Genomic DNA, 12,033 nt, shown 5'->3' with positions numbered 1-12,033 from the left:
TTACTTCCTACTGTGTCACTCACATCTAGCACATGATTCCATGAAGTGTTGTGAACATGATTATTACTGAAGTCCACAGTATTCCTTCAAATACCCGTACCTATAGGTCAATGGACTGAAAATAGAGAGCTGCTGATTATCCAAAGAAATAATCTGTTAAAATGCTGCATAGAAAAGAAAATCTAATTGAACAGCTATACATTACCATGCCCCTTGTGAACGTGTATGTTGGATATAGTCTCTTGCGTACATCTTGTAGCATCCAAATTTCTCTTGTTCAATTATATTTTGAGCATGATTTCTACATTTTAAAGGGAAATAATACAGTGCAATGGCAGAGTAAAATGTTTTATCTCACAACACATAGATGCTAAAGATATCATCAACAAAAATTTAACCCTCTTTTGAAGTTGTTTGACAAAACAAATTACCCAAATTAATTCTGCAAAGGGAAGGCTGTTCCTTTTTGGTTTAAGTAGTAACTATTCACTTTCCATCCCTCCATGCTTCAAGAAAGAAAAAGATCAAATTAAAAAATTAAAGTGGCATCTTTTAAATAAGAGAAATTGGTAATGGGCTTATATAGAAAGAATTAATTATTGGCATAATTCTTATTCTTGGCAGTACACAAAAAGATTAAGTTTATATGTTTTGCTGCTCAGGTACATTTCTTATTTGATAACCAATGCATTAAGAATAAAAAAGCTAGTGTGTGGTTTTGTTTGTAAATATTCTTCTGTTACCTAACCTAGAATCAGTATTTTAGAATTCTATTAGAACTTATTTGTATTATGAAAGATGTTAACTGAATTCTTACAGTAAAAGTTGCAGACATGAATTTTTAAATTTAAAAACTATGTTGCTAATTATTTAAAAATGTATTTAAATTTTTAAATACATTTAAAAATTTTAAATTTAAAACATTTAAAAATTATGTTGCTAATTATTTATTTAGAGGGTGTGTTAGGCGAATTGGTTTCTTCAAAATGTACACTATTTTCAAAGCTAAAAGGACGAACTTTTTAATTGTTTATTTCTTTAAAAAATTTTATTGGAGTATAGTTGCTTTACGATATTGTGTCAGTTTCTACTGTACAGCAAAGTGAATCAGCTATACCTATACATACATCCCCTCTTTTTTGGATTTCCTTCCCATTTAGGTCACCACAGAGCATTGAGTAGAGTTCTCTGTGCTACACAGCAGACTCTCATTAGTTTTCTATTTGGGTAGCCAATAATGTTGTTCTGGAAAAGAAAGTCATTTAGTAGCAAAATGATCACAGTAAGTTTCAGGGAACATAAAACTTACCAACACTTGAATTCATGTCCCCATTTTCAGAATCTGCTCCATGTTGGTTATTACTGGCGTGATAGTTGCTCATAGCTTCTAATTTGATTTTTTTCACCTTCATGGCTTCGGCGATAGCTGCATTGGTAGCAGCGGCAGCTGCTGCAGCTGCAGCTGTCAAACCTTCAAAGAATAAATTAAAAATGAGGTAATTCAAATTCTGATTTTTCACATCAGCATCCACGTACTTTATAGAACACACATACAAACATATTGAAGTATCTTGTTCCTTTATGCAACATTCTGATATCATATATTCATTCCCAACTAACCAATGAAACAACATTGATACCATAGAGTGCTCTCTGAACTCCCACATTCGATGTTAGCAGAAGCACGATTCGTACACAGAAGGAGAGTAGTAGGTATGCAGCCAAAATTCTCCCTGAAACAAACCCATCTGAACATGTCATTCCAGCTTCACATCCTCTACAGCTGCCTGAAGGGGGTAAAGTCTGAACTGTTTCGCTTAACTCGCAAAGCTTTTCACTGGAACTGGAAACCTACCTCATCACCCAAAGTTTGCCTGTTCTTATGCCACACTCCCCCATGCTGAACATGGCCCCAGGACCCACAGGTGCTCGGCCTCTTCAAGCCTGTGCTTTTGTATTTGCCATTGCCACTGTCTGAAATGTCCTAGTCCCGTGACTCGCTTCCCCCACTTTTCATCCTCCAGTATTCTAGTCTAACCACTATGCCATCATGTCTCTCCAGAACAGTTTGTCTCTGTTCATCCAGAAAATGGGAGGTAGGAGTGATCATGAGAGTAGAAACAGCAGTTTGAGACCAGATACGGAAGAGCGGAAAACAAAGGCCCAGCTGTAGGCACAAGCTCTAGGTAACCAGCAGCAGTTTTGCAGCAGAGGGGTGGTTTGTTTTCCTTGAATGTGTGAACTTTTACCAAGTCAATTCACTTCATCCTGGCATCCTTCATGTGCAAAATAACAGACACTGAAACATGTGAATGCTCTCTCCTAACTCTAAAACTCTGACAGTCTGTGAGAGCATATACACCCCCTCCCACCCCAGTCCTCACACTCCTTTTGCTTTGGCTGCTTCAGAATTTCTGGCTACAGTGCTTCAGCCCACTTTGAATTTATCTGTGTGATTTATTTCCACTTGCAGCTGGTGGATTAGCGACTGAACACCTCTCTCTTCCTTTTCCTCCCCACTAATCATCACTTCTAGTTACTACAGCAAATAAGTTACAGCCTCAGGAATTAGAAGATTTTTTTCTCTAGAAATCTTTCCTTCTTTTTTTTTAAGAGGTTAGGATAAGACCTCTTCTTTCCTTCAGATCAGACCAAAGAGACCTTGACAACATTCACCCAACGCAACAAGATCTTCAGATTGGATCTTTGCATGACCAACTAATAATCTTCCCCTAAAAAGGCACTAATCTGAACTCAAAGAATTCATCTGGGTCTGGACTGAACACTTATTGCCTTTTAAGTCCCAACTTGAACTGATTCTCTCATCTTCCTATGATTGAATTTTCTACCCAGTTACTCATTTCCTTCAAAGATGTTTCAGAACATTTTCTTTCCTGTTCTCTTAAAATTCTCCTTGTGTTTCCCAGAAAATCTCTCTTCCTCAATGCCTCCTTGTCACCCATGTGAACATCCCACTTGTCTTTCCTCACCGCCTGGTGTTGTCCCATTTCCAATTTATGACATATCTAGGGTTTTTATCTTTGATTTATGCAGCAGGTAAATCTTGTTCGGTAGTATTCAAATAAGAAAAACCTACAGTGTGAGATATGATTGTTATTATTGGGTAGAGCTGAATCAAGCTCAGTAGCATGAAACATAACTACTCATGATATGGCCTTACACAAGCTATAAAATCTTCTGAAGTATGGTTTCTTCATCTGTAAAGACATCCTATTCACAAAGGGATAATAGAAGGATTAAATAAGATAAACGATGTGAAGAATGCCACATAATGTTTAGTAAAAACTAGGCAGGCCTTGTGTTCTAGTTTTAACTTCAATAAGTCACGCCCAGTCCTAGCTATGACTGCTGCAAGATATGGTGGGCTGGCCGCAGCCCCCTCAGCTAGAAGAATCCTGCTTCTCCTTAGCTGCCTGCATTAACCCTTGACTTTTAAAAATGCCTTTACTAATTTTATTACTTATCTGATCTTATTCATGGCACTCTTCTACTTCTCCATTTGACAGCTTTTCCCCTTTAGGTTTACATTTCTAATACAAATTCCAAAAGACAGAGGGATGTGTGACATACACACATCCTATAATACTTTTAAAATATTCTATTCTCATTCTGGTTTCGTGAAGGCAAGAAAGAAGCTGTGACATCTGCAACAGTTGCTGATTTTAGTTTCACTAACTCACCTGGCTGTTTGATGGGTTCTCAGATTTAATTCTTTAATAGCTTTCAAATTCAGTCAATTTTACCCATCTCCACTGGCTTTCCCTAGTACAAGCCGCCACTTTTTCCTCCCTGGAGTCTTGTAATTATTTCTTAACAGCTTCTACTTCCCCTACCTCCAACCTCTTATTATTCATACAGCAGTCAACATAGCCTTATGAAAATGAAAATCCAAACATGGCATTCGATGCCTGCTCTGAGGAGCAAGGTGGGTCCTTCACATGTCTGTTGGGGACCTGAGTGCTCAGTCCCCTGCTTATCCATGTAACATCATCTTTCCCCCAAGTCCCCTTTGCTCTCTGTGCTCCAGACACACAGCCATCTTTCATGCATTCTAGTGGACAACATCTCCTCTTTCAAGCCAGATTTTGCACATGCTGTTCGGACTTTCTAGATAAGCTCTCCAGTGTCCTGGCCAGACCTGTCCTTGTATCCATCACGTGATGGCTTAAATATGATGCTCTAGGGGGAGCAGGCTCAGGGGATCCTGACTCTTCAATCTACCTGGGAAAGAGCTCCAACCCTTCAAGAATCAGCCTGACTCACTTCTTTTAAAGAGCTTACCTTCTCCACCCTACTCCTCAAGAGTACAGGTAGTGGTCCATGTACTTGTGTTCTCAGACCTGTTGAATGAGAGTCTGCATTCTCTGTGCATCAGAAAAACTCACAGAGCTTTAAAACCATGCAAAGAGCTGAGTCCTGCCATCTGAGATACTGGTTTGGACCTGTCTGTCTGTATATTTTGGTTGATTTTACTTTTCCTCAGGTCACTTTAATGTGCAATCTGAGAACAGAAAATTACTCAAACTCTTTACCGCTCTTTTTTTGGGGTGTGTATTGCTCAGAGGGGTGGGTTTAGGGCTAGCTCCTCCAACTAGGTTATAACACTGAAAGGACAGAAATACTTTCTCACTGTATGTATGCCAAACATCGAGCACAAAGCCTAGCACAAATTGTCACTGAATGAAAAAATTCTTCTCAAACTGGATTACTTAGAAAGCCACTGGAAAAATACGGGCATTATTTTGACAATATCGATGTATGTAATTTAAAACATTATGTTTATATTACAGTTAATGTAAATATACTAGGGGTAGCAAATCTCATTAATTTAATAAAAAGTATTTACTCTCCAAAGCTAAATCTGCCTTGGACTGGAGAGAATCAGGAGAGTCTGTCCCATCCCCACCTCTGCATTTATTGCACTTCCTGTTGGCCTTGCCATGGGCCTTTCAAATCTCTGATATAATTCTCAAATCCCCAACATAATTCTCAAATCCCCTCCAACTTGCTGTCTCTAGCAAAAACTTAGTTTAGAATCTATACAGTAGCTTTAGAAAGAGGTCCCACTGTATATTTTGTTCCCTATTGAAGCTATCTTTGAAAATAAGTCTGTAATGAATTCACAAAATAACACTAGTTTTTGGTCTATACTTTATAGAGAATTCACACTGTGAAAACACTTCCTATGTAATCAAGAATGGTCTGCTTGTGCAACATGGATGGAACTAGAGACTATTATACTAAATGAAGTAAATCAGATCGAAAGACAAAAATCACATGATATCACTTACATGTGGAATCTAAAAAAGTGATACAAGTGAACTTATTTACAAAACAGAATCAGACTCACAGCTAAGAAAACAAACATTGTTACCAAAGGAGAAAGGTGGGAGGAAGAGTAAATCAGGAGTTTGGGATGAACATATACACACTACTATATATAAAATAGATAAACAACAAAGAACTATATTCAATATCTTGTAATAACCTATAGTGGAAAACAATATGAAAAGGTATACACACACACACACACAAACACACACACACACACATATATACCTGAATCACTTTGCTGTACACGTGAAACTAACATTTAGTGATTTAGAACTTTGTAAATCAACTATACTGTAATATGAGATAAAATTGTTTTAAAAAGAATGGCTGCTTTTATAACACTGGCAACCCATAACATTTACCACACACTCTTCCTCCCTGCGTAACCCTTTCTCACTTAGAGCTCTTCTCCACTTGCCTCATATTCAGTCTTCAGGATATTCTCCTTCAATATCCCACCGTGAAGCAGTGAATTTATGACAGCTTTTAACTCTTCCCAATCAAAACAAGCCATTTTTCCCTCAGAATGAGGTAATCCAGTGTTTCTCGAAGTGATAATCTACATCAAATCCAGCTGCAGAGGGTGGGAAAGTTGAAGATTATCTCCCTTGAGGCCACATTCCCAGACTCTATCTCTGAGCTGGACTGAGGAATCTGTACTTTTATCTTTCAACAGGTTGATTCTGATGCTCCCTGCCCTTAGATTATTTAATGACAGTGATGTACATTATTAAAGTGTGTCTGCATTTTACAGTAAAAATGTATTAGCCAGGTAGATCATCACTGCAGCAGTTTTTGAAAGTGAGTATGCTAAAGAATCAACAAGGGAACTTGTTAAAATACAAAATCAGGTTGGATCAATAATCAGAAACTGAGACCTACTGCTGTAGTGGGACGAAGACGTTAAAAAATGAGTCTTCTGTGTCTCTAGCCTAGCACAGCAAAAGCAAACAGGCCAGCCAGGTAACATAGCACTTCTGTGTGTTACACATGCAATAGCCGTGCACGTTATTAATGCGACCACTTACATATGTGAATCTATTTGGTATTTATAGTAATTGTTAATTAAACAGCTTGGGTGATGTCTCCTGATTCTTCAATCAGGTAAAATTTTCACCAGATTTCCTTCTCACGCTGGGGGAAAAATTACATATGTATATATATTTACACACTGGCACAAAGTACTTGTGTGTGTGTATGGAAACAAATAAATGAACAAAGGTTCTCTTACACTAAGGAACGATAAACCCATCTATTTTAACCTCACGAAACTTACTTTTTTACACTCTGTAAGAACAATTATGATATCTCAGACACAAAGACAAAAACATACACTAAACTGAGAAGTCAAGTGTAGCATAATTTCACTTTATTTTAAAAGGTTCTAAATCCAATTTTATCATCAACAATGGGGAAACTTTAATGTATACTTAAAATTAATTTGCTGCTGATTAAATAATGTACTGAGAGACAGCTTATTTAAAAAAAGATGTTTTCCTTCAGAGAAAGGATACTAAGTCATGAACTGTGCAGCTTGCAGACCTTCTATTGGCCCATGGAAAAAGGACTGTATATCAAACTTAGGTTAAAGCCCACAGGCCTTATATCATGCAAAAATATTTAGGCTTCTTTTTTTTTCTATTTGATCTTCACAAACTCAATCACTTACAATTCAAAAGAATAAATAGATTTTTATACAGAATTTAAAAACCCAGTTTGTCATATTAGTGTCTGAATTATATGCTACAAACTCATCGCTGTGGGCTCCATTCTGTTCTACTCCTTCAGAGCAAATTCTACATTATTTTTTTAACTGTTAGAAGTTCTTTATTCTTACCTTGGCTTATAGATTTCTTTTACTTGTACTTTTGTTATTTGGTAGTCCATTAAAATCTTTTAAAAGTCTTGTTGAAAAAGGGACTGGCATGGAGATTACTAGTTATCTAAACTCACTATCATATAAGGAGTAAACATACGGTCGTTGGAAAAAAAACACTCCAAAAAGCCATACAAACTTTGGACAACATGCATCAAATTTATATGAAATACTGCAGCAAGTTATATAAGTCCTAAGTCTTCAAAATTCCTTTCTTTAAAACAGAGGTATCAGTTCTGACCTCAAAGCAGTATTTTGGGGAGTAAAGGCAAAATAATGTATACGACAGCATGGGCAGAAACTAAGCCCTCTGCAGATGGTAGTAAATATTATCACATAACCCATAATATCCATCATGTCCTCATTTAGTTTTACCTTTGTTCAGTTATTCCCAAAAATGCAAATATGACAAAAGCTATCTAACAGTGTAGGGTGAGAATTAAGCCACTTGGGAAATGGACACCTGAAAACCATGCTTCTGTCAAATCATTTGAATTAGTAGTCTACATTGATCAAATTTATCATAAAATCACTAACTCTCCACTCTTTGCTATATTGATACAAAGCCTTTGCTACTTCAAATTCAATATCCTAAAACCAATCCATGGGTTTATCATTTGGAAGGGAAGCAGACATGATTATTACTTAAGGGACTTATTTTCCTTTGCAAAGATAGCATTTTTCTTCTGCTCTCAACTTTTATCAAAACAGCCTTTAAATCCTTCAAAGGCTGTTATACAATCCTGATTTCTCTCTCTAAAAAGGGAAAAGTATCCCCATTTCATTTTTTTCAAATAAGTTAGTACCCCTCGTTATAAAGAGTAGATTACAACTATAGATTATAAATATCACTAAAAGAGACATATTGCTGTCAAATTCTTTCTCTGATCTGTTTGTTTGCTCATTAACTTGAAAGGTCTAATCTTTGATCTTTGGTTTCAAAGACATCAAGATGACTTCCAAATGTTTGATATGTTGTCTACTTTTACATCACATTCCATATAAAATGCACTTCCCAAGACCTAATGGCTAAATAAAATTAGTTATAAGCAAGAGATAGCAAGCATTCAAAGCTTCCATACGATAGAGTTTTTATTAATCTATGTCACTTTACCCAAATTTAGGAAAAAATACTTTAACATGCACTCGCTTATAGCCCATGGTAGTTATTATTAATATTCTGGAATTGATAAGTTATTTATGTCTGGCATTCTTCCTACTGATTATTCAGGGAGACAGGCGGCTTATAAATATCTCATCACTCCACGGTCACAGAAATTTCATCGACAGTGCTCATGCACAGCTATTAGCAATATGAATCTAACCATTACAAGAAGGAGGAAAATCGAACATGTGGCATTAATACGCAGTCCTGGTTCCTAACCATCTGATAGGCAGATGGTGTGAAGCGGATTCTCCAGCTGAAATGAAGGGGCACATCATTTAAAACCTTGTTTGCATTCTAACTGATATCAGTGCCATATTGATATACATGATACATCATGGCAGTATTTGAACAATCTAGTTTGTTTCAGTCATAAATGTTTACAGCCTTGTTTTTTTAATCTTATAAGCATGTTCAGAAGAGTGTATTTTTAATTTATGAAACCTATTGTTTACTTCTGTTGAACTAGAAGATTACTGGAAAGCAGGAATATTAAATTACTTCAACCAGAGCAATATAACTAAGACAGATGAATAAAATGGGCTTCTATTTTCAATAAAGGATGTTAGTAAAGGAATTTTAAAATTAGCCCAGGCATTTGGTGCATTAAATACATTTATTCATTTAAACTTTCTAGCTTTTTCTCCCCCAAGTGGCATACAGAGATACTTAATACATTCATTTAAAACTCTCACTGTGTGCAATTAATCTGGTCCAACAATTCAATTCAGAAAGTAAAACATCAGAAAACATAGTTCCACAGTCATTGCTGTGAAGCAATCTTTCTGCTCCTGACAGATCCTATAGACTCTTTGCAAAACTCTGTTGAAGGTGCATTGTAGGCTCCATATGAGTTTGAATTACAACTCAATTGAAATCACTCCAAGTCTTAGAAGAACTCTTGGCTCAATATAACAACTTGAAAACACCAGTACCTTTTTTTACACCCTGTCTTCTTCCTATCCTCACTTAAATACCAGCTGTCTAAAAACTGAAACCAATTTTCACCGTTATTTTCTTTCTCAGTGGTTCCTAAGTAAATGGAAATTGTGATTGAAATATGCCTGTCTTCACCCTTGAATGATTAAATAACAGAAATGATAATCAACTAGAATAAGTAACTTAATTGTAAAGCAGGGTAGGCTGAAGATTTTGAGTGTGAGTTTGTCTCCTAATGTCCATTAGACTGACTTTTCTTGCCCTTTGAAACACATTTATATTCTGCAGAGAAAAGGAAAATTGATCTTTGAGGCTGTTAATGGAAACACTCCCTAAACCAGTTTCCAGTTTTTCAATTTATTAAATTAGATTTTTAAATGTTTCGATTAACAAAAAAAAAAAAATCTACTAATTTGGAGAAATACACAGAAAGAGTTTATTATAATATTGATAGTGACTAGTAAATCAAGTAGACATCAAGTGTAGCTTAAACTCTACAGTCTCCCAGAGTTTAGGAAGTAATACTAGTGAAGTCAGAGGGAGGGGACCCCATGGGGATGTCATTTGGCTACGTGTAAAATCACTGAGAAATTTCCATGGAAGTTTTTGAAATATTCAACTTCTAATCACTGACTCATAGAATCAGGCTGAAACAGAATCAATGCAAATGTTTAAATTACTATGATTTAAAATAAGAAAATAAGTAATTTATAAAAAGTTGAACCTGACACAACAAGGTCTTGAATATATAACTTTCACTTCGACTCCATCTGCTAACATTACCACCTTTAGAAAAATATTTCTTAACAGCCACTTGGAGTCTGGACTTATAAAACACAGAGATGAGAAAGACTTTATCTACTGTGACCCTTTTATTTTACTGATGATGAAATTTAGGGGCAGCAAGGTTAATCATTTCTATAAAGTCACACCATTAAATAATGATAGAGGAATCCCAATTCCCCGAACTCCCACTTCAGCATTGGCCACACTGACTCTGTAAATAAATGTAAAAAGAAAAGTACAGAATACAGTAAACTATGGAATCATTGAAGGAAAACGAATCCCCTTTGCTCAAGTAGCTTATGGATTGCACAGAAAGTCAAGGTTACAGACACTCAGATGATGTCACAAGTATAAGTTGACCTACTTAAAAACCTGATCTAAATGTTTATTTGTAATTCCTTTCTTACAATTCAGAATATAATATCTGCCACAGAAACAATGGTCATTCAGTTTTGGGCACAAACTTTTAACCTGTACTACTGGTAAAATATATTGTTTATACTATTACCCTGAGTCCTGTATTTTAAATACAGAGCAGCAAGGAAAATGAGAAAGGCAAATTTTTTCTTCTCTATATCTTGAATATAGAACAAATTATAAATAGAAACAAATTGAAAGAGGTAACCTTTGTCTTGAATTTTCCTTAAAGTGCTCTTCTCATAATTATTCCATTCTCCACTAAACTGGGCATTGGATGTTCTCATGTTTGTCTAAGGCCCAATACTTCTTACTACCTACAGGACTCTTCACCCCAAATTACTCAAAGCATTGGCCCCAGGCAGGTGGCTCTTACAAGCCTGGGAGTAACTGATAGTATGTGACATTCTAAAAGGATGTTTTTAAAAGAGGCTACTTGTCAATATATTGGTGACAGTTCAGGCAGTATAACAAGTGAAAAGAGGAGACAGTGTCACAAATTTAATTTCCTGCCAAAGAGTCACCTCATTGGCATTTCAGCCTAAGAATAATCTTTCCAAATATTCTCCTACTTTTCTCAACACCATGTAAATCCTTTTCTAAATCCTTTGATACTTCAATAAGTCTCTTTTTTTTCTTTTTCCAGAATCCTGGTAGCATGGAGGGCTCTGTCAGTGTGCGCTTGTTGGTGAGGAGAGCAGAGAAGAGGAGAAAAAATTTATAATAGAGGTGGTCATTTATATGTGAAAGTCTTGTTTGGGAGGAGTTATCCAATGAGACAGAAATAGCTGGAGATGATGTGGCCATAAAATTTTTCTCATATAGTAATATAAACCTTTTTAAAGGAAAAGACTCAAGAAATATATATACATACACACACATCATCATATATACATATATATAAATATATAAAATGACACACACACACACTTTCTAAACAGAGGTCAGGGTTAGGCTGAAAACAACATATAGCCATATTCACTGAATAACAATAGGATAAGAACAGAAGGACTATATGGAGCAATGTATTCTTCACACTTTTGCCGTTAGGTTCTTACATTTACATCACCATCTCCCTGAATCTCCATAAGCAACCTACAAGAAAGGTATTTTCCCTACATGACTTCAAGAAAAACATGAAGGGCAATTGCCCAATTGTAGTGCTTGGAAAAGTAGGGTTTTTGTTGCAGTTTTATAGTTGGACTGTGGAAAAGAATAATCCTGATTAATTTAGAAAAATAGATACTGCCATGTGACAGGAAGGTCACAAGAAACATAGCTCTTAGTTCACAGCCTCGAGTGGTTGTCACCTCCTAGAGGGTGGCACGATGCCTTTATCGTGGCATGTTTTTGTAATCAGAGTCATGTTACCTAATGTTTTAAGTGTAATTTAGACACGTTACTTAAATTGTCTGATTTGGAGGCAACCTTGTACTTTATCGTTCAAGAAATAAATGCTGTCTATGTTTAAGACTCTTTCCCTTCTGAGGTTAGA

General features: G+C 36.0%; 1 protein-coding gene across 2 annotated transcripts in view; it reads right to left on the bottom strand.

The window, feature by feature from the left end:
* DACH1 (dachshund family transcription factor 1) overlaps positions 1-12,033 on the bottom strand; it is a 400,280-nt gene that overhangs the window by 183,568 nt on the left and 204,679 nt on the right. For both annotated transcript variants that reach the window (XM_057707817.1, XM_057707818.1), the window contains exon 3: positions 1,310-1,471. In XM_057707817.1, the coding sequence (XP_057563800.1) occupies positions 1,310-1,471 (162 nt within the window). The remainder of the gene's footprint in view (positions 1-1,309; positions 1,472-12,033) is intronic.

Source organism: Hippopotamus amphibius, chromosome 14 (genome assembly GCF_030028045.1).
Source record: "Hippopotamus amphibius kiboko isolate mHipAmp2 chromosome 14, mHipAmp2.hap2, whole genome shotgun sequence".
In the NCBI taxonomy this organism is placed as follows: domain Eukaryota; kingdom Metazoa; phylum Chordata; class Mammalia; order Artiodactyla; family Hippopotamidae; genus Hippopotamus; species Hippopotamus amphibius.
This window is presented reverse-complemented; position numbering and strand designations above follow the sequence as displayed.